The following is a 21,737-nucleotide window of genomic DNA, read 5'->3' on the forward strand; positions in this document are numbered from 1 at the left end:
TTATTATTATTATTATTCTTCTTATCGATCAGCAATTTATAGGACTAAATAAAGTGAAATAAAATGTAAGCTTGGTGTTTTCGATCGTTTTCCCCGTATTCCTTTATTTTTTTCTGCACACACTGTGAGTATCGCCATCGCTATCGCCATGTTGAGGGCTTCCTCTCGAAGATTCTCTGCTTTGAAGGTCAGATCTTTCTCCATTTCCTTGAAAACAGAAAATAATGCGAAATATTTCAGTCAAAACCATTTTCCCAACCTTAGATCTTGTCACAATTTCATTCTGCATATAATTTCCAAGTGAAAAAAATTAGAGACATGTTTTTCTAATTCTGATATTTCCTTGAAAAGAAATATAAACAGAAAAATGCTAATATACATTTGAGAGGTATTTCTTCGAGCCTACCTCGCCTTGCTGTTCCTTCAACATCAGTAATATCTGGTAAAGGAGGCTTTTTGGCGTGGCTTATTGGAGAAAGTCCAGGAACAAAGGTTCCTCCTTTGTATGAAGCTTTCCCAGGCATCAAGTTACCCCATCCTTTGCCGGATACATTTCTAGCTTCGCCAACAGAGATCACAACCCTTGATAATGGATTGAAAATTGCTTCGGAAAACATCCCGGTAAGTGTGTTGATAGTGGTTCATTTAAGCACATTTATGATGATTTAAGCATTCATTTAAGTACGTATAGTCATTTAAGTAAATGCTAATCTCTTAATCACACTATGCATGATGCTTTATCTTGGATTGATCACTATTAACTGGATCATAACAAATAATGCATGATCTTTGACACTGGATTCATGTCATTTTATGCATGATCTTTTCATCAGATTGATCACTATTGAGTGAATCATGTTGTATTATGTATGATGATTGATCTTGGATTTCTTGAACGGTGTCATATCATCATGTTTGATCTTGGATTGAATAATCTCAGATTATGTATGATGTTTGATCTTGGAATGCATGATTTCAGATTATGCTCGATTTTTGTTATTGGATCTATAACTGCCTGTTGGCTTACGTCAGAATATGCATCATGTTTGATCATGGATCAGCGATCATTGTATTTGTCGGCTCATGTCAGTATCAGCTTATGCATCATGTTTGATCTTGGATTGGTCACTGTTGATTGACTCATGTCAGATTATGCATGATACTGTCTGCTCTGGTGGATTGATCACAGTTTATTGACACATGTCAGATTGTGCAGGATGTCTGATGTTGAATTGATCCCTATGGATTGGTTCATATCAGATTATGCATGATGTTTGTTTGATTTTGGATTGATTATTGCTCATTAGCTCATGTCAGAGTATTGTGCATGATGTTTGCTTCATCTCAGATTTGTAGCAATTGACTGGCTTATGTCATTTTATATTTTGTTCTTGGACTGATCACTATTGATTGGTTAATGATGGATTATGCATTATGTTCATTTCTTTTTGTCAATTGTTGTTGATTAGCCCACATCAATTCATGCATAATGTTTGATCATGATTAGTTAGCTCACGTTTTACAGGGACCGACGATAACTGTTGGCTTATACATAGATGCTGGTTCCATTAATGAGACCCCTAAGACAGCAGGATCTGCACATTTGTTAGAGCGCATGGCATTTAAGAGTACCTTAAACAGGTCACATTTCCGGCTCGTACGAGAAATGGAAGCGATTGGTAGTAACATCATGGCATCAGCATCTCGTGAGCAGATTGCATACACTGCTGATGCTATTAAGACGCATATGCCTGAAGTAGTAGAGTTACTGATTGACAGTGTCAGAAACCCTGTCTTTTATGAATGGGAGGTGAAGAAACAGGTGAAGCATCTAAATATCATGGTATTAGATTGGGTTAAAGGAGTATAGAATGTATTGTTGAGCCAAATTCTGCTATGCAAATGGATTTCAGCTAGCTAAAGTAAAGGGAGATTTGGCTGAACTAATGAATAATCCTCAAAGCTTGCTGCTCGAGGCTCTACATACCATTGGGTACCGAGGTGGTTTGGCTAAGCCTCTCATTGTGCCAGAATCATCTTTGTCACTGATAACTGCTGATGCATTGGCCCACTTTGTCCAGGTGTGTGTTTCTCTAATTTGCTTTAATGACATGCAATATTGCATGCTGCCACAGTTTATTAGAAAATCAGATGTTTGTATGTGTGTGCAATATTAAAAGCTTACTATGTCAGGGTTTGTAAGTAGTGATATAGCCATAAGCATGGCTGACATGCTTGGGGATGCCATATCATATATTGTCATCTACACCATGGAAGTGATTGACACACCCTGATTCTGATGACTAGTTTACTTCTAATGTTCTCAACAAACTCAGCATTGAACCTTACCACCTTTTGAGATATTGAAGTTCATGATGTGGTGCGACAAAGCTTACAATTTTGGATTCATACTATGGTATATTCTCAGTATCTTTCGGTTAAATCTTCTAGGGGGTTCTTGAAACATTCTTCTAGTTATTTTGGATATACGTGGTTTTTAATCTTTGTCCCATGTGACGTGCCTGCACATGTGGTAGGCATCAAGATCAACATTACACATCACAATATAATTTAGCCAAGAATCTTTCGAAGACTGATTGACTGAGAAACTTTTGAAGACCTCAGCAATTGATGGAAAGTATGATTCTTCAACTTTCTCTCTTGAATGTCTAGGATACTACACGGTTCTGAGTCAACTATTGCAGTTCTATAGTACCAGCCACCATTATATCTTCATCTCAGATTCCCAAGACTTAGGAAAACCTTTCTAAGACCCCAGAAATTGATGAAAGTATGATTCCTTCGAACTTCCTCTCTGGATTGTCTAGGATACGTATGACATGGTCCTAAGTCAACTATAAAAGAACTTTGTAGTTCCAAAGTACCATTCACCACTCTATTTGTTAGATATAATCAATGATCAGCCCCAAGTTGTAAATCTATCCCCATATGTGCTCTTAGAGTGCACATTTTGTGATAGCGCCCCAAATGAGGAGCGGCTAGTGTGCAATTCGACCATATGGGTCGATAAGGTGTTAATCGAGGAAACCGTAGATGCGTAGGACACAGTGGATTTAGGAAAGAGTGAAATAGGTCATAGGATTGGCTAATCAAGTCAACTAGAATATTTTGTGGGCAAGTTGCAATGTACTTAGTCTTGAAGTATGTGCCATTGACTTCAAGATAAGTACTATCTAGCACTAGCTTGTATCTAGGGAGTTGGGTCATATTAAATGACACGTCAGTTGACAGAAAAGGAATATCTCCACTACTATCAACTGACATGCACATTTAATGTTACACTCAGACCAAATAGAGAATATAATCCACTCTCTTACACAGTGGTGTATTGATCATCAGTCCCCACTAATTTTGTAGTGAGCTGGTCCAGATCCCATCTAAGCTCCAAGGTGTGAGCGTATGGGTGAACTAGCATTGTGAGCTACTCTCATATGTAATAGAAGTTTTGTTTTCATATATCTATCTCTGTGGTTGTAACTCTATATACCTATCTAATCGATTCTCAATATTTCTAACACTATCTTCATCTAGTAGACACTTTTTCTTCATTCTACAAACATGAAACACAGGGTAGATACGACTACCTGTTGGCAAATCTAGGTTATAAGCAACCTTTTGTATGTTCATTATGATCATCCATAACAATTACTCCCAATCTCCTGCATCAAAAGATCTAGGAGTATGCTTCATGTTGCAAAACCTTGGATATCTCTTAGCCATATCCAACATTTCTCTCATATCCAGTAAATGTTGTGAATTATTTGGATTATGACTACATGCTAGCTGAACTTCATAATTAGCTGAAATGGGAAAACTTAGTCACTGAACACTTCTGTGAGTTATATGCAAACTCAAGCAATGGTAAATAACTCCTAGTGTGTGCTATTTTAGTCAACTGAGGATGAGGCAAACCCACAACGAAATCCATGGCTATCTTTGCCGTTTCCCACCTGTAATGAGCAAAAGTGGCTACTCCTCAGTTCTGGCTGAGTAAAAATGTACGTCAAAGTGGTGTCGCCAGTCAAGTCTTTGAATTTGGTTCCATATAAGTAGTGATGTCTAGTCTTGAGTGCACCTTTAGCTCATTCACATGCCACTTCCTTGGAAATTCAAAAAGCTTCTTGTTCTCCAAAACCACTGGTGCCTTGTTGAAAAAGGACAAAGCCTACTGCTACATCACCAGCATCGGTCTCTAGGTAATGGTAATTGCAGGTCCAAACCACTTTCAACACGGGTGCAGATATACACATTTCTGTTGATCAAATTCATGCTGCCTAGCAAAAGTCCAATAATAGACCACATCCAACTGCAATGAATCAGTCAAAAGAGCGAATTAGGAAGTGTATCTCTGGATGAATTTCTGATTAAAGCTGGAAATCTCTACAAAAATATGTCAATTTTGACAGCTTCGGATGGCTGGAACATATGAACAATCCATCCTCATAACTTCATTGGGTGTAGCATAGGCTAAATATTCAATGACCTCCTGTACAATAAAGTTCTCATAAAATTAGTTTATAATGGATAGTCTTTCGAAACTCCATACATAAATGATTGATGTGTTTATCTAGGTTATATGTTTGAGAATCAATGTAACCCAAGTGATGCTCAATGATGGGAAGTGAGATTGATGTAATCCCCCTAAAATCAGATGGAACATTCCACTATCAATTCATTGACTCAATCTTAGGTACACAACCAAGAATCATGAATATATGGTCATCCAATCCAAACAACATGGAGTTCTAATGCTTACAACTACATGTTCTTACAGAGTCAATTGTGTAGACAAACTTGCCAGTAAGGTGTCATAGATGAGTCATAAGCTCACATTGCCTCCTATACTCAATCCACACGAGTCAAGTAGTTGACAAATGGGACACTATTGTCACTAACTATGGAAACAACACCTTGGTATCACTTCTCTAAGCAAACTTTATTTAACAAACTTATGAGACACGAGCATAATAATATTTTCTTTATTCGGAGTCACATAGCAGATCCATTTAAATGCATGGCACTGTGTACTCGAGCCGAATACCGTGAGATTGGCAATATACCTCGAATTGCCCTCGGTATTCTCTGCCATTGTCCGTTCAGACCACTTTTAGTTTTCGGCTAGTTTCTCTCTCGGCTCTCGCCTGTAACTCCTTGAAAACACCTAGTACTTGATCCTTCGTCTTCAGCACATAAGCCCACAACTTAGGACTGTAATCGTCAATAAAGGTAACAAAGTATTGTCCATCGGAATGAGATTTTGCGTCTACATAACATACACCGATGTGTACGAGTTCTAGGACGGTTTTCTTCCGAATCGGAGGCCTCGGTCGGAAAGCTGCTCTGTTTCGTTTGCTGGCCAAGCAATCGGCAGATTTGTCCAGATGCACTTTCTTCATCTCCGGTAGGAGATCTTTCTCGGCTAGCATTTGCATTCCCTTCTGGCTCATTTGGCACAACCTCTTATGCCACAACTTACCGGCAGTGTCGGCTGTCACATTTACCTCGTTTCTTCATAATTGAGCATGCATCAAATAGTGTGTTAGTTTTTTGGGCTTGTGCTACAATCAGGCTTCCCTTGCAAAACTTCATGACACCGTTCTGGATGCTACTTGTGTAGCCTTCATCATCCAGCCGACCGGCTGATATCAGATTTAATCTGACTTCCGGAACGTGTTGAACATCTCTCAACACAAGTCTGCACCCGGTTGAGGTTACCAAACACACATCTCCTATGCCGACAATATGGCATGCTCTTGTGTTTCCCATCTTTTTAGATCCAAGATCTCCGGCTCTGTAAGATGAAAAACATTTCCGGTCGGGGGTTAGGTGGAATGACGCACCCAAATCAACTACCAATGACGATTCATCACCGACAAGGTTCACGTCGTTTTGCTCACTGATGAGCAACAACTCCTCTCTTGTTGTGATCGCCAATATCTTCTTCGGCTGAGCACCATCAGCTCCCCCTTTGTTCTTTTGAAGATGTCGGCAATTCTTTTGAAAGTGCCCCAGCTTCCTGCTATAGAAGCATGTGGGCCTCCCCCTCGACTTTGACCTTGTCGCCGACTTATCTCGATTCTAGGGACTTCTATTTTTGGCCTTTTCCTCGATTCATGTCACATTCTGTGATTAGGGCTTTTGGTTTGATACTGGACTCTCGGTCCTTCTGACGAGCTTCCTCATTTAGTAAGCTCAACTTCACTTGCTCTAGGGATAAGTGCTTCCCTTCTGGTCCGGCGTTGCGCAAAGTGACAATGAGCTTCTCCCAGCTGTCCAGAAGGGATCCCTGTAACAATAAAGCTAATACCTCATCGGCAGGAGGTACTCCTAGTGAGGTGGTCTGATGATAAGTCCTTGGAAGGCGTTCAGGTGCTCCGCCATGCTGGAGCCATCCTGATACCTCAATGTCACGATCTTCCGGAAGAGTGATACTCTATTAACGGCGTTTTCGTTTTCTAACATGATGCCGAAATGATATACAGTTTTCTTGCTCTGCCTTTTGCTTGTTGCAAGTTAGTTAGCTAACATTGACATAAATGACACTACTCATGTTGATCTTTTTTGTTCTACTATTAATTTGCCAAAGATATCATTCTTTTGATTATGTATGCATTGAGATGTTGGCTGTCTTTCAATATTCCCTCCGTTGTATTATATGAGAGTAATATTAGAAGAATACTTGACTTTAATATTTCTTTTATATTGTTTCCAATTGTTACTCCAAATATTTTATATTTGTGATCATACAGGAAAATTACACAGCACCTCGGATGGTCTTGGCAGCATCTGGAGTAAATCATAAGGAGTTGCTAGCAATAGCTGAACCCCTGCTATCTGACATTCCAAGTGCATCACGTCATAGTGAAGAACTTTATAAGGTTCCTAGTTCGTTGTATACTGGTGGAGATTTTCGAGCAATGGCGGATACACCAGTAAATTCTACAGACTCTTCATTAACTTCTGAATTATTTAATATGTATGTCTAAACATAATTTTTTTCCGTTTTGCTATCAAGAGCAGAAAGTGAATGTTGCTATTGCCTTTGAAACTCAAGGTGGTTGGCGTAAAGAGAACGATGCAATTGCAGTAACAGTTCTACAGGTTAAATTCGTTCGTTTTTCTTTACTTGTTCTCTCTCAAGTTCTCTTATGCTGGTCCATAAGTTACAGCATGGTTTGTAGCTTTTTAAAGTCTCGTAGGCCACTTCGTCCAATGATACCTACAAATTATTCATTCTGCCGGTTAGATTCATTCTGCATTCTTCATTTCAAGGACGGGACCTGAATAGCGTCAAAAGGGCGCATAAGGAACCTAGAACGCGGGTCCCATCCGACATTCCATCCGATGTCGAAAATGGGAAACATGATCTTTTACGCCATTTGATTGCGCAAGAGATCAACCGTATTAGAGAAGATATCGAAATAGCACTAAAGGAAGAAATGAAAAAGGAGATAGAGAAACAGAAATCAGAATTGTACGCTTCTATCAAGGCTGAGTTATTAGAAGAGATGCGGAAAGACATTATAAGCCATGTGGAGAAATCACACTTAGAGCTCAAGGATGACATGACACAATACCTTAAGGATGAAATATCCTCAAGTAAGGTTGAGTTAGGAGCTATAAAAGTGGATTTCGGACAAGAAGCAGTGGAAAGATGCATCTCTACAGTGAAAGCCAATGTCACGAAGGAAATGCAAACATGGGCAGACATTGCCAAAGATGCCAAAGCTCAAGCCGAGCACGCCCAAAACGAAATTAAAGTAAATGCTCCTTGGATAGAGGTAGTAAAAAAGCAAAAAGGAACATCCATGGATAGGATGGCAATGATGAATGCTACTTTAGAAGAAGAAGCCAAGAGGAAAGGTCGTGCATTGCATGTACGAGTGGTTGGTTGGGCCGAAAAGGGAAGTCCACAAGAAGATGCCAAGAATCTCGCAACAAAGATTGGAGCATCCGATATTCCATTTGCTTCGGCGTGGAGAGTGGGAAGAGATGAGTCTAGAGCTAAAGCCTTTATCATCCGCTTCATGGATATTGACAAGAAAAAAGCTTTCCTCTCTAAACGAAAGGCACTCAAGGGTGAAAAGATATACTTAGATGACGATCTCACTCCAGCCCAAGTGGCACACCGCAAAGAAAACATGCCACGAGTGCTTGATGCAAGAAAGGAAGGTAAATGGGCCGTATATAGAGACGGCAAGGTCATTATTACAGAGAAGAGAACCGCATGATGATATATGGCCTATGAGACCCTACGCATGACCATATGGAATTGCAACGGCTCTCTACGGACAGATGTCGGATATTTTGAAGATACATTGAAAAACACAGATATTGCTATGTATACAGAGACTCACCAATGTATGGCTAGCAAACTCCCCGAGGTCCAAGGATACAGATGGGAGTCAATATGTCGCCCCCAACCTCGGACACAAGGAAGCACTAGAGGTTCGGGAGGAGTGGCTATGCTATACAAAGAGGAGCTCCATGGTAGAGTGCGTGTTGTACATAAGGATGTGGATGCACGCTACATGTGGATATGCATAAAAAGAGGGGATCTTAGGGAACTATATATTGCAATTTGCTACTTTCCACCTGCCTATTCAAGGTTTGCACCTCTAGGTGAATCACCATATCTACCACTATATGATGATATCATAAGATTTGCTACAATGGGGGATATAATACTATTAGGAGATTTTAATGCACGAACCAAGGATGAACAAACAACTATATTTAACACCGACGAGGCTGTCTATGGAGAAGTTATGGTGGAAGAGGTTGGTCTAAAGAGAAAAGCTCAATATACGAGTGCTATAACTGAATATGGGAAACACTTTCTAGCCTTGGGAAGCGCGCATGGACTTGTGATATATAATGGCTTGTCACAATGGCCTGGATCAGATGCTTTGACATGCTGGAACCCAAAAGGGGGCTCAAGCACAGTCGATTATCTAATGGGATCTCCATCTCTTATACTTGAAATAAAAGTGTTCACTATATCGGGAAGACCTATTGGCTTGGCAGCTGATCATGCATATTTACGCTTTGAGGTAAAGGATGGATGCATACAGGATGTATATGCTAAGGAGAGTGGGCTGGCCAGGTATCTATTCACTTGCGAGACAATTGATGTCTATAGTTGTGGTGTATACAATGGCATGCTAGATTTGAATCCTTTCGCACCCCTTGAAGAACTTACCCAAGGTTTATCCAAATCATTGCATAAAGCAGCCACAAAAGCCTTCCCTCACACAACGGCTAACCCCCCCAAACTCGGTAGAGTAATACAAAATAGTTGGTATGATGATGAATGTCGTGATACAAGGAGATGCTTGCAACGTGATATAACCCGGGGCATTTATACATACAACCAAGCGAGAGCAACCTTCCAACGCCTCGTAAGGAGGAAGAAGAGATTGTATTTGGCCAAATTTGAAGATCATTTGTATTGCTTGTTTCTAGGACGAGAGAGTAAAAGAGCATGGAAAATGTTTAATGAGAGGCAACCCACCACACAACTGACCTCAGCTCAGGTGTGGCATGAATATGCAAAGGTCCTATATGATACCCCGGGGCAACCTCCTCTTCCCCACCCAAATGCCTCACGCCCACATGAATCAACCTTCTTTACACCACAAAATGTAAGAAATGCCATTGATAGGCTACAATTCGGGAAGGCCCAAGATCATGATGGCTTGGTGGGTGAACACTTTATCTATGCCCGTGACACCTTGCTCCCATTGCTAGCACACATCTTTAATAGAGCCATGTGCGAAGGTTTTCCTACTAGATGGACTCAGCATACCATTGTGCCAATCCTTAAGAGTGGAGACCCCATGATGCCAAGCAACTATAGGACAATCATGATTGGCCATTACTTGGCTAAACTATATGGCTCGATTCTGGAATCAGAATTGAGTATATGGGTAGAGCAAAATGGCTGCCGTTCACTTGGACAGGCAGGCTTTTGGAAGGGTTTCACAACTTTGGATCACATATTCACCCTCCGGGCCCTTATTGAGGAGGGCAGAGCCCACAATAAGAGGATTTATTGCTGCTTTGTGGATTTTCGAAAAGCCTTTGACACTGTGCCACGTGCTCGGCTTATGCAGCGGCTAGAGGCCATTGGTGTTCCTATAGTTATGCAATGGGGAATCTATGCACTCTATGAATCTGTTTCAGGAAAAGTTCAGTCTCCTAAGGGCTTGTTAGAGGCAGTGGCCAGCACAATTGGCGTGAAGCAAGGATGCCCACTATCCCCCACACTCTTCGGTCTCTATATAGATGAGGTATCACAATACATAGAGAGATTTGGTGGTTCCGGAGCACACCTAGCAGGTATAGCTATACAGATATTACTATATGCTGATGATATTGTGCTGATCTCTGACTCTCCGGAGGGACTACAAAGACATCTAAATGCCTTAAAACTATTTTGTACGGACAAAGGTTTGTCAATCAACATGAATAAAACTAAAGTGATGGTGTTTAACACCACCCAAGCATGGGTAACAAGATCAGAACCAGAATTCTTCTTGGGAGAGGAAAAGGTGGAATACACACGCTCCTACACATACCTAGGAGTAACATTTACAGGACCTAGGTTCTCCTTACAGGAGGCCGCTTGTGCCCGACTTTCTCGTGGATATGCAACCCTGGGTGCTCTCGAAAGACAATGTGCACATTTGCAGTTCCAAGAGCCACGGACTAAGCTGTGTTTATTTGATACACTTGTCACACCAACTCTTCTCTATGGAGTAGAGACATGGGGACCGAGTCTTAACAAGGCAAACCATTGGAAAGATTTAGAGAGACCTTTAGTGTCAATGATTGCTTGCATGATAAGGAGCAAAGCATCGGTGCCCCACGATATAATCCGGGCAGAGATGGGAGCAGCACCTATAATAACCGAGGCATTGTTCCGATCAGTGACATTTATCCAACGTCTTTGGGAGCTCCCTAAACGAAGGTACCCAAGGTTGGCACTTATGTCATCAAGACAATTGGCTGAAAATGGAGACACTCATTGTTGGTATGCTGAAATGCAGCAATGGTTCGAGTCACATGGCATGAGTATAAATGCACTACCCCCGTTCCAATATAGCTTGGACTGTCCCCATCTCAATATGACCAAAATGGAAAAGAATAGAGTGATCCGAACTGATATTATTAACTTAGAAAACAAGATAACATGGATCAGCCCCAAAATAGCACTTGGTACAAAGATAGCCCACTATAAGACACACTTCCTACATACATCGGAGGATGGATTTGTCATCAGGCCACCTTATATGGACATACATCTATCCTATGCGTTGCGTAGTGTGATAGGGCAGCTGCGAACCTCGTCACATCAGCTACAGATTGAGGTGGGCAGATATACACGACTACCTCTAGAAGAGAGAATTTGCCAATTGTGTCATCAAGGAGTGGAATCTGAAGAACACTACGTTTGTCTTTTATGAAATCAGAGGGAGATACCATTGCCTCTTTAAACAAGGCTTTGGCCCACTACGCAAGGTAATGGAATATGAGGACCAAAGATGCCTAGGACTTTTCTTGCTCGAGCTCAAGAGACATCGGGAAAAGTTGTTGAAGAATACAGCCACACAAGCTCATCCACAAAGAACAATCACAACTTTCTTTAGCTCGATCACTCCTAATGCTAGAAATCAACCCCAGGATACAGAAATGGGATCCAGACCAGGATATAACAAAGGGGTTACGATTGATCGGGCAATGGCAATTTGCCGTGCACGTAGGCCCCGGCCCCATGGACCACGACCCCGACACCCTTGTCATCGACAAATAAAAGCCATTATCTCCCGCCATCGTAGGTGCTTCCCTCGCTTTGGAGACATTTCCATTCTAGATCGACCTATGATAGAGATCTTTCGGAGACAAAGGCTACAATACACCTAACTTGAGAATCTCGCATGTGCCAAAAACCAGATTCTCTCGTCTTATTTACTTTTATATTTATTGTGTAATATTTACTTTATTTTGATTTGTTCTCAAAGACGAGAAAACATTTAAGACGTAATCTCTTATTCGGTCTTATAGGCCATTTTGGCCTCTTAAAAGACGTTAATATATCTTTCTTTCTTTCTTTCTTTCTCTAGTGTGTGTGTGTGTTTTGCATAGCCACTTTGGGCCTCTTTAGGGACATTAATATAATCTCTCCTTTTTCTTAATGATCCTTGAGCAAGAAAGTAAAAGAGCATGGAAAATGTTTAATGAGAGGAAACCTACTACACAACTGACCTCACCTCAGGTGTGGCAGGAATATGCAAAGGTACTATAAATGATATCGCCGGGCAGCCCCCACTCCCCCACCCACAAGGCTCACACCCATGTGAATCCACCTTTTTTACTCCAGTGTAATAAATGCCATTGATTGGTTACAATTGGGAAGGCCCAGCATCACGATGGATTGGTTGGTGACCCTTGACACCTTGCTCCCCTTGCTGGTACACATCTTTAATAGTGCTATGTGAAGATTTCCCTACTAGATGGACATTTCATACCACTGGGCCAATCCTCATGAGAGGATACCCCATGATGCCAAGCGACTACAGGACATAACTCTTGGCTAAACTATATGGCTTGATTCTAGAGTCAGAATTGAGTCTATTGGCAGTGCGCAATGGCTGCCATTCAGCTGGACAGGCAGGCTTTTGGAAGGGGTTCCCAACTTTGGATCACATATTGGCCCCCACAGCCCTTATTGAGGTAGGTAGATCCCATAACAAGAGGATTTATTGCTGCTTTGCACATTTTCAAAAAGCCTTTGACTCTGTACCGTGCACTCAGCTCATGCAGCAGTTAGGAGCCCTTGATGTTCCTGTAGATATGCAATTTGGAATCTATGCATTGTATGAATCTGTGTCAGGAAAAGCACAGCCCCCAATGGGATGTCAGAGACTATGGCTAGCACAGTCAGAGTAAAACAAGGATCCAATAATCACCGAGTCTTGTCAGTCTCTATATTGATGAATATAGGTCAGGTATCGTATTACATAGAGGGATTCGGCGGTTTGGGAGCATGCCTAGCAGGTATAGCCATACCAGTATTACTACATGCTGATAATACCGCATTGATCTCCGACGCCCTGGAGGGAATACAAAGATATCTTAATGCCTGAAAAGCATTTTGTATGATCAAAAGGTTTGTCATTAACATAGATAAAGCTGAAGTGATGGTGTTTTAAGAAGATTCGAAGCAGAACTGTTTTTGGGAGAGAAGTTAACATACACACAATCTTTCATGTACCGAGGAGTAATATTCACAGAATGGGAGGATACTTGTGCTCGACTTTTTCGTGGATATGCAGCCCTTGGTGCTCTTGAAAGGCAATGTGCACATTTGTAGTTCCAAGTACCATGAACTGAATTGTGGCTATTTGATACATCGGTCACACAAGTTTTCTCTATGGATTAGAAACCTAGGGACTGATTCTTAACAAAATGCGAATTCACTGAAAAGATTTAGAGAGACCATTAATGTCAATGATTGCTCGCATGATAATCAGGGCAGAGATGGGAGCATCCTTGATAATCACCGAAGCATTATTCCAATCTGTATTGACGAGTATCTAATGACTTTTGGGAGCTCTCTAAATGAATGTACTAATAAAAGTTCAGTCCTACGTCATCAAAACAACTTGTTGAACATGGGAGGTATTCATTGTTGGTATGCTGAAACACAATAATGGTTCATGTCCAATATAACTTGGACTGTCCCTATTTAGACATGGCTTAAGTAGAAAAAAATGGATTGATCTGAACTGATGTTATCAACTTGGAAAAACAAAATTACACAAAACAGCCCCACAACATTGCATGGTAGGAAGATGGCCCTTTATAAGACACTTTTTACAAGCATCAAAGGATGGATTCATCATCAGGCCCTCTTATATGGACATGCAGCTATCCTATCTGTTGTAGGGTGTGATTAGACAACCGTGAACTTCTTTGCTACACAAATGGGCTCCTGAGCAGGACATGGTGATGGGGTTACAATTTGTCACGCACCAGCCTCATGGACCACGACCTCACCACCCTGTCATTAACAGATAAAGGCCATTATCTCCCACCCTCACAGGTTCTTCCCTGTCCTTGGAAACATCTCCATTTTGGATCAACCTATGCTTGTAAGCTGAGACAACATTTTAAGATGTAATCTCGTGTTTGTTCTTATAGGCCATTTCGGCTCTTCAACGATGTTAATATATTTTTTTCATTCTTTTGATATATCCTAAGTTCTTTCACACTCATTCATTCCTCACTCACCCATGCACATGCTCATTCACCTATACATCCACCCATTGGCATAGAGCATTGTCCAAAATTTCCTTGAAACATTCCTTGGACTTGCTTGGGATGTAGGATCATTTAATGCAATATTTTAAAGAATCATTCTGCTGTTGTTGCCATTTCTGGACTTCATCAGTTCACATGGTACTTATGAGTGCATGCCATTTCTGTAGAGTTTACTTGGAGGTGGTGGCTCATTTTCAGCTGGAGGCCCTGGGAAAGGAATGTACTCACGATTGTGTAAGTACAAAGAAGTATGGAAACTAGCAAAATTTCAACTGGAGGACGCGTGAAAGGAATGTCTTATTTGTCTTGTTGCTGAAATCTATTATTTAAATGTCCAGATACAAATGTTCTGAACAAACATTCAGAAGTGCAGTCGATTCAAGCTTTCAGCAGTATATATAATGACACAGGACTCTTCGGGATACATGGGGCATCGGTACAAGAATTGCTTTACTTAAGCTGTTTCCGCAGAATATACTTTTTGAGATTCTTCATAGATCAGTTTTTTCTCTACCAAAACTGTAGGATGTTGATTTTTCTGAAAAGTTGGTTAATATTATTTGCGACCAGCTGAAGGAAGTTGCCAGAGGGGGCTCAGGTTTGTGTATCACATTTCAGAAAAAGACAATAAGAATACATTTCCTAGTAAAATATCCCATATAGTCATGAAAATTTATGATCAACATACGTATACTGAGTGCTCTTTTTGCAGTAAATGAAATCGAGCTGCGTAGAGCTAAAAACTCAACAATATCATCAATTCTGATGAATTTGGAGTCTCGGGTAAGCTAGATGTTTGATGTCCTTACTACACAATTAAAGCATATCATACATCCAAATGTTATTCATGTACAGGTTGTTGTGACTGAAGACATTGGAAGACAAATTTTGACGTATGGGCATAGGTAGGTGACAGGTCCAAAAGGAATTCTAACATTTGTTTTTGTGTACATTCTCTAAATGTTTGCATATTATTGTGTTTGTCCAGGAAGCCTGTTCAAAGCTTTATTGATCAGGTCACTAGCATAACCGCAGATGATATACACAAGATTGCAGCAAAAATTCTAGCAACACCATTAACCTTGGCTTCTTTGGGTGATGGTATGAATCTTCTACTTGTAAAATGTGTTTTTTGCTCAGTTTTACCTATACCAGAGCTTTTATCATTGGTAGTGTTAACTGAACCAAGAGATTATAGAAGTCTATTTTTCTAGACATTCAAGGCTATGAATTAGTGGATATGAGGCTGCGATCAAGCAGCCAAATGTGTTGCATCTGGATTTACTTATGAAGCCAGCAAGCATGTAAACAGGCAGGGAACAAAGAAGTTATATTCAGAATTTATGGGTTCATTCGACCCAATTTTATCTTATGTTGGACAAAGCTCAGGTTAGGAAACTTTTCTAGGTTTGAGTTATCATGGAAGAAAAAAATTTGTAGAGGTGGTTTCGACCCGGAAAACAATTAAGAAAAAGCGTTCAACTGAAAATAATAGTTAGGGAATGCCTACCATGAAATATATAAAGACAAGCTCACCAAAAAATTATAAGAGTACTTGTAGTGTTGATAAAATATAACAAATGCCTTAATCTTCATATTAATGTATATATAAACATATTGAGTGGTAATGTATATGCATAATTGGTATTTGTGCATCTTGATATTTTTGTATTATCATTTCTCATGACAATATCCTAAATGCTGCTAAATATGTGCAGTTACTCATGTCCCTCGGTATGAAGAAGTATCTCATGTATTTGAGCATTGATTAAACTGGACTGAAGCAGTGCAACATGTTCTCCTTGGATGGTGATGGTAGGACATAAGTGGACGACTATTCAAATGGACATAGATGCGGCTTGATTTCCTCCTAACAGTATATCGTAATAATACACAATTTACAAGCTTTCTGGTCATATACTTGTTGAGAAATATGGCGAGAAATCCTTGTAATACATTTTGCAGAAAATTTGGGTCGTTAATAAGTTTAATTCTACCCACAATATATATACCGCAAAGAAGTTATAAAGTGTATACTTGTATTTCATTAAATGATTAAGGTTTACTTTCAGAATATGAGATCAACTGCAGTGTCCTACAGACAGTAATTGAAGCAGTGTTAGAAAGACGAGCTGTCTATATTTTACTGAAGTAATAATGACGTATATATGGCATTTGATTCCTAAGATGTTTTCTGGATCACATGTAAGGAATATAGATTTTGAACGGGCATGTACCATAGTATGAATTTTATAGCCACTTACTGATGACATTTCACTTTTTGTATGTCTTTCGAGCATGTTTCTAATGCATGCCTATCAAGTTTCCTTCTTTGGTCTTGTGATGCCTAATATTTGAATGATGGATCAAATCTATTGCTCAATCCTACTTTTAGAAGCAAGCTAGTAAATTATATCAAACTAATTATATCATAACCAAAATTATCTAGGGAGCATTCTAAATTGTCCTTAGGTGGGTGTAGATACCCAATCCTACTTCTTGCATATGGGCTTTGCTATTTAAGGGGTTGTCCTAGGTTGGAACAAGATTTGGAATGCACCAACACCTTTATTAAGCATCATCTTCTTGATAGGTGTAGATAAATAACCGCAATATTTTTTTGAGTCTAATATTGACCCATGTGAATCAAGCACACAAGTCTTCTTAATGTGTGCCTCCTTCCTAGAAAGGATATTCATACTTTGATCTTAAGACACATCGTATCATGAAGATGGCGATTAACCTTTCCTCAATAACATATTTCATAACCCGTCTTCTAATCCATTTTTTTATGTCAACTACCAACTAGATGAGAGAATGTTTTTCCTTTGATTCTTTTGGTGTTTACATCCAACATCCAACTAATGTTTTACCATATTCTTGACTTTTCTAATGTATCTACATACCCTATGTCGTGTCAATATCTCTATAGACCTATTTCCAAGAGCATAACTTGATAGGAGGTGGATGTAACTATCAAATTTTTTCTTAGAAAATATTTTGAATCTTCTTAATCTCAAACCATGCATTATGAAGGATAGTGCCTCCCCACCCACTTGTTCCATAAAGGAAATCTTTTGTTACCACAACATTCATTCATTTCATTTCCCATCCATGGGTATTCTTAGGTTGCATTAATCCTCTAATATATAATAACTTTTCCAACCAACTTGAACCCTAAATGCAAAGCACACACACCAACCATTCACCACGTTTTCTAATTTATCAATGCATAAACCAAAGAGTGTAGGTGATATTGAACACCTTTGCTTAACCCCCATTTCTTAAAAATTATTTTGAGAAACCACTCTCAGTCGTTAGTTCACATCTAACTTGCTCATATGACCTTGCAAGAACAATTTGGTGCTCTAATTGCATAAACCAAAGTGTGACCAAGTTGCTCTAATTGCATAAACCAAAGAGTGATAGTGATAATGGACATCCTTGCTTAACCCCCACGTTGTTTCATTTTGAGAAACCATTAACCATTTTTAGTTCACATCTAACTTGCTTTTATATAACCTTGCAAAAGCAACTTGATACTCTAATTGCAAGTGAAATCGCCATCTTCATGATACGATGTACAAGGTTGTATCAAGACCAAAGCGAGTAAGACTGAATTGATTGTGTAACATGAGAGATTTGAACTCTCGCAGGGAAAACCAATGTACTTAGCAGGCACACGCCTTAACGACTTGGCCAAAGTGACCTTGAAAATAAATAACTCTCAATGAAATTCATACCATGATATGATTTAGAGAGTTGTCTCAAGATCAAAGCGAAGAGTAAGATTGAACTAGTCACGTCACCTGAGAGATTCGAACTCTCGTGGGGAAACCCCATGTACTTAGCAGGCACACGCCTTAACCACTCGGCCAAAGTGACCTCGTTACGAAATAGCAACTTGATACTATTACCGAAATCACCATCTTCATGATACGATGTAGAAAGTTGTCTCAAGATCAACCGAAATTGACATCTTCATGATGATATGATGCAAAAAGCTTGTCTTAAGATAAAAGCGAAGAGTAGGATTGAAAGTCTAGTCACGTCACCTAAGAGATTCGAACTCTCGCGGGGAAACTTCATGTACTTGATAATATGTTTAGAGAACTTGGAAGAGTAGGATCAAAAGTCTAGTCACGTCACCTAAGATATTCGAACTCTCGCGGGGAAACTTCATGTACTTGATAATATGTTTAGAGAACCTTAACAACTCAACCAAAGTGACCTTGTTATGGAAGAGGAACTTCATATTATTATTTCAACCAAAATCACCATCTTCATGATACGAAACCGTACCGAACAGTAAGATTAAAGTCTAGTCACGTCACCTGAGAGATTCAAACTCTCACACCCCATGTACTTAGCAGGCACACGCATTAACCACTCGGCCAAAGTGACCTTGTTATGGAAGAGGAACTTGATATTATTATTCCAACCGAAATCGCCATTATCATACAATGTAGAAAGTTGTCTCAAGATGAACCGAAATCGACATCCTTAAGATCAATGCAAAGAGTAAGATTGAAAGTCTAGTCACGTCACCTGAGAGATTCGACCTCTTGCGTGGAAACCCCATGTACTTAGCAGGCACACGCCTTAACTACTCAGCCAAAGCAACCGAAATCGCCATCTTCATACGATATAGGAAGTTATCTCAAGTTCAACCGAAATCGACATCTTCATGGTAGGACACAAGATCAAAGCGAAGAGTAAGATTGAAAGTCCAGTCATGTCATGAGAGATTCAAACTCTCGCGGGAAACCCGACATACTTAGCAGGCACACGCCTTAACCACTCGGTCAAAGCGACTTTGTTATGGAAGACTACTATTCCAAACGAAATCGCCATCTTCATGATACGATGTAGAAAGCTGTCTGAAGATCAACCGAAATCGACATCTTCATTATGATATGATGCAGAGAAAGCTTGTGAAATCGACATCTTCATGGTAGGATTGAAAGTCTAGCCACATCACCTGACAGATTCGAACTCTTGCAGGGAAACCCCATGTACTTAGCAGGCACGCGCCTTAACCACTCGGCCAAAGTGAACTTGTTATGAAAGAGGAATTTGATACTATTATACAAACCGAAATCGACATCTTCATGATACGATGTAGAAAGTTGTCTCAAGATCAACCAAAATGGGCATCTTCACCTGAGAGATTCGCGGGGAAACCCCATGTACTTAGCAGGCACATGCCTTAACCACTCATCCAAAGTGATCTTTTAACCATCCTAAAGAAATTCACCTCATAAGACTTATAGCTTCATCACAACAGATTTTATCAATTTTGTGGAAGAGAGCACAGGTAGTATTATCAATCCATTTGTGATTAGCATTCGTCATTGCCAACATATATATTCTATCCCTTGTCAATTTCCACCCACTTTGCAAACTGTCATTGTTATTTAATCACATCTATTCAATTAGGTTCGTCCAAACACGATTTTGACGTATCATGTAATAACCAACATTACAGAAAAAGCCCAAATGGCTGTCTAAAGATAATCAATCCTAACAAACTCCATGTCAAGACTCGTAGAGTATTAAACTATCAACGAAAAATTACCCCGTTGATGAGAAACATAGTATTTTCCAAGAGCTGGTTAAGCGAAGACCATGAGTTTTGAGCCATAGCTACAAGAAATCTCGATGGCCACGTCAAACAATCCCTCAGATATTGGGAGTGGAGTTGGTATGTCCATGGATCTTGACCTTGCTACCAACCTCTCGAAACCTACAAACCCAATGGATTTGAAGCCTCCAAAATATGCGAGGAGTGGGAGATCATTGATGATCAAACCTCTATTGAACAATGTATCATAGCTCATAAATTATGGAAGAAAGTAAGTAAAGCTCAACAAATGCCAAAGAGATGAGTGGACTTCAAAATAAATTGTTTAGGGAATAGTAGGTCACTTGATAATTGGTTTTCGTCGCTCAAAGAAACTTGTTTCTGCATGAATATGTTGATAAGAATATTGTGAGATTATCCATGGCATATTGAAGAGGTAGCTTGATATTGCAAGTGATAAAAATTGCCTTCGGTTTGCAAAGAGTATTATTGTACTACACTTAGTCAAGCTATTCAGATGGTGGCTTTGGTATGCAAGTATTGTAATTAACCTTTTCACCTACATAAGAAAGGCATTGGTTAGCGTTGGCAATACTTCTTTATCAATAAACTTGTGGCCAAGGAAATGAGAATCCCCAAACCTTTATAGGAAAACGCCTAACTAGGTTCACCTTGAAATAAAAAGGGTCGACGAAAAGCCTATGTTTTGGTTTTTTGTGTCAACTACTTGAGGACTATCCAAGAGAAAGAGATGTTTTGGATAATGTAGCAATGCCACATTAGGGGATGGGTGAGAAAATGAGTTTCCAATTGAGTCAGAGTGACTCTAACTTTAACGCCATCAGTGTGACTATTCAAGAGGTTGACTCTAGTCTTATGGATAGTCATTTGTTTGATCACAAATGCAAGTGTTTACAGATTTGTTGTGTCTAAGCTTCTAAAAATAGGTGGAGTAACAGAAGTGAAAGCTAAGACATCAAATGATGATGTTGACGCTTATCACAACATTAGGCAAAATGTAAGTTTGGTCAACAAAAGGTTGTACTACTTGATCATGCCATACCTAAATAAAGGGCTCATTAGACCTAGTTATTCTCCTTTTATTTCTGTTGTAATTCTAGTGGACAAGGAAGACAATAGTCTGTTGTATATGTATTGACTATTTACTTCATAACCCAACGACTTATCCCTCTTCTTGACCGTTGACTTCATGCAATTGGTAACGAACCATCAAATATGGATTTGTGGAAAGGATATTTCCAATACAACTTTCCACACCTAGTTTTGCACATTATTACAAACTTAGCTTAGTAATGCCAAGATGTTAATCTTAGCTCAATGATGTTAATTATAGAAGTTTAGGCCTTAGGGTTAATGAATTAACTCGATTGTCCAATCTTAGGTCAATTTTTTGGATAATATACATGTTTTCAAGAAAACCTTTAATGATCAAGTTGATCATTTACAATGTTTGGAATTTTGACTAACCATACATTTTACATTAACGATAAGGGGACCTTCCTCAACCACCAAAGACATTTCTCTGTCAACAAGTAGTATGATTTGCCCACATAATATCTATTGAGGAGGTGAGGATGGAAGCTTCAGGGGTCTTTGCAATTTTTAGTTGTCTACCGTCAGTGATGTATTGGAATCTAGATTTTTTTCAGCAGTGTTCCAGTTTTTATCAGAGTTGGTCCCCCCAACATATGCTTTCGAAGTATACTTATTAAACATAGGAGAACTGTGAAGAATTAAACAGAACTGTATGATCAACTTGAACCATTTTTATTGCAGAAGATCTGTG

At 39.6% G+C, this 21,737-nt stretch overlaps 2 protein-coding genes and 1 non-coding gene across 3 annotated transcripts; 2 read left to right on the forward strand and 1 right to left on the reverse strand.

Annotated features, from left to right (window-relative positions):
• Positions 1-40: 40 nt before the first annotated feature.
• Positions 41-16,418, forward strand: LOC147862737 (mitochondrial-processing peptidase subunit alpha-like). Its single transcript, XM_087320775.1, has 13 exons — positions 41-187; positions 364-621; positions 1,526-1,822; positions 1,914-2,081; positions 6,771-6,953; positions 7,042-7,122; positions 14,514-14,580; positions 14,685-14,782; positions 14,872-14,944; positions 15,059-15,129; positions 15,202-15,251; positions 15,335-15,447; positions 16,065-16,418. The coding sequence occupies exons 1-13, from the start codon at positions 149-151 to the stop codon at positions 16,112-16,114; spliced, it is 1,548 nt and encodes a 515-aa protein (XP_087176901.1). The 5' UTR covers positions 41-148; the 3' UTR covers positions 16,115-16,418.
• LOC147862738 (uncharacterized) lies at positions 8,979-11,634 on the forward strand. The gene has a single exon (XM_087320771.1). It carries the CDS (start codon positions 8,979-8,981, stop codon positions 11,487-11,489), a length of 2,511 nt encoding a protein of 836 aa, XP_087176897.1. The 3' UTR covers positions 11,490-11,634.
• Positions 16,419-18,149: 1,731 nt separating the features above from the next.
• On the reverse strand, positions 18,150-18,231 carry TRNAS-GCU (transfer RNA serine (anticodon GCU)). The gene has a single exon. It is a non-coding gene; the product is annotated as a tRNA-Ser (tRNA).
• Between the last annotated feature and the right edge of the window lie 3,506 nt (positions 18,232-21,737).

This window comes from Azolla caroliniana, unplaced genomic scaffold, assembly GCF_043228905.1.
Source record: "Azolla caroliniana isolate FFs.n. ecotype wild unplaced genomic scaffold, voAzoCaro1.0.p SCAF_6, whole genome shotgun sequence".
NCBI lineage: Eukaryota > Viridiplantae > Streptophyta > Polypodiopsida > Salviniales > Salviniaceae > Azolla > Azolla caroliniana.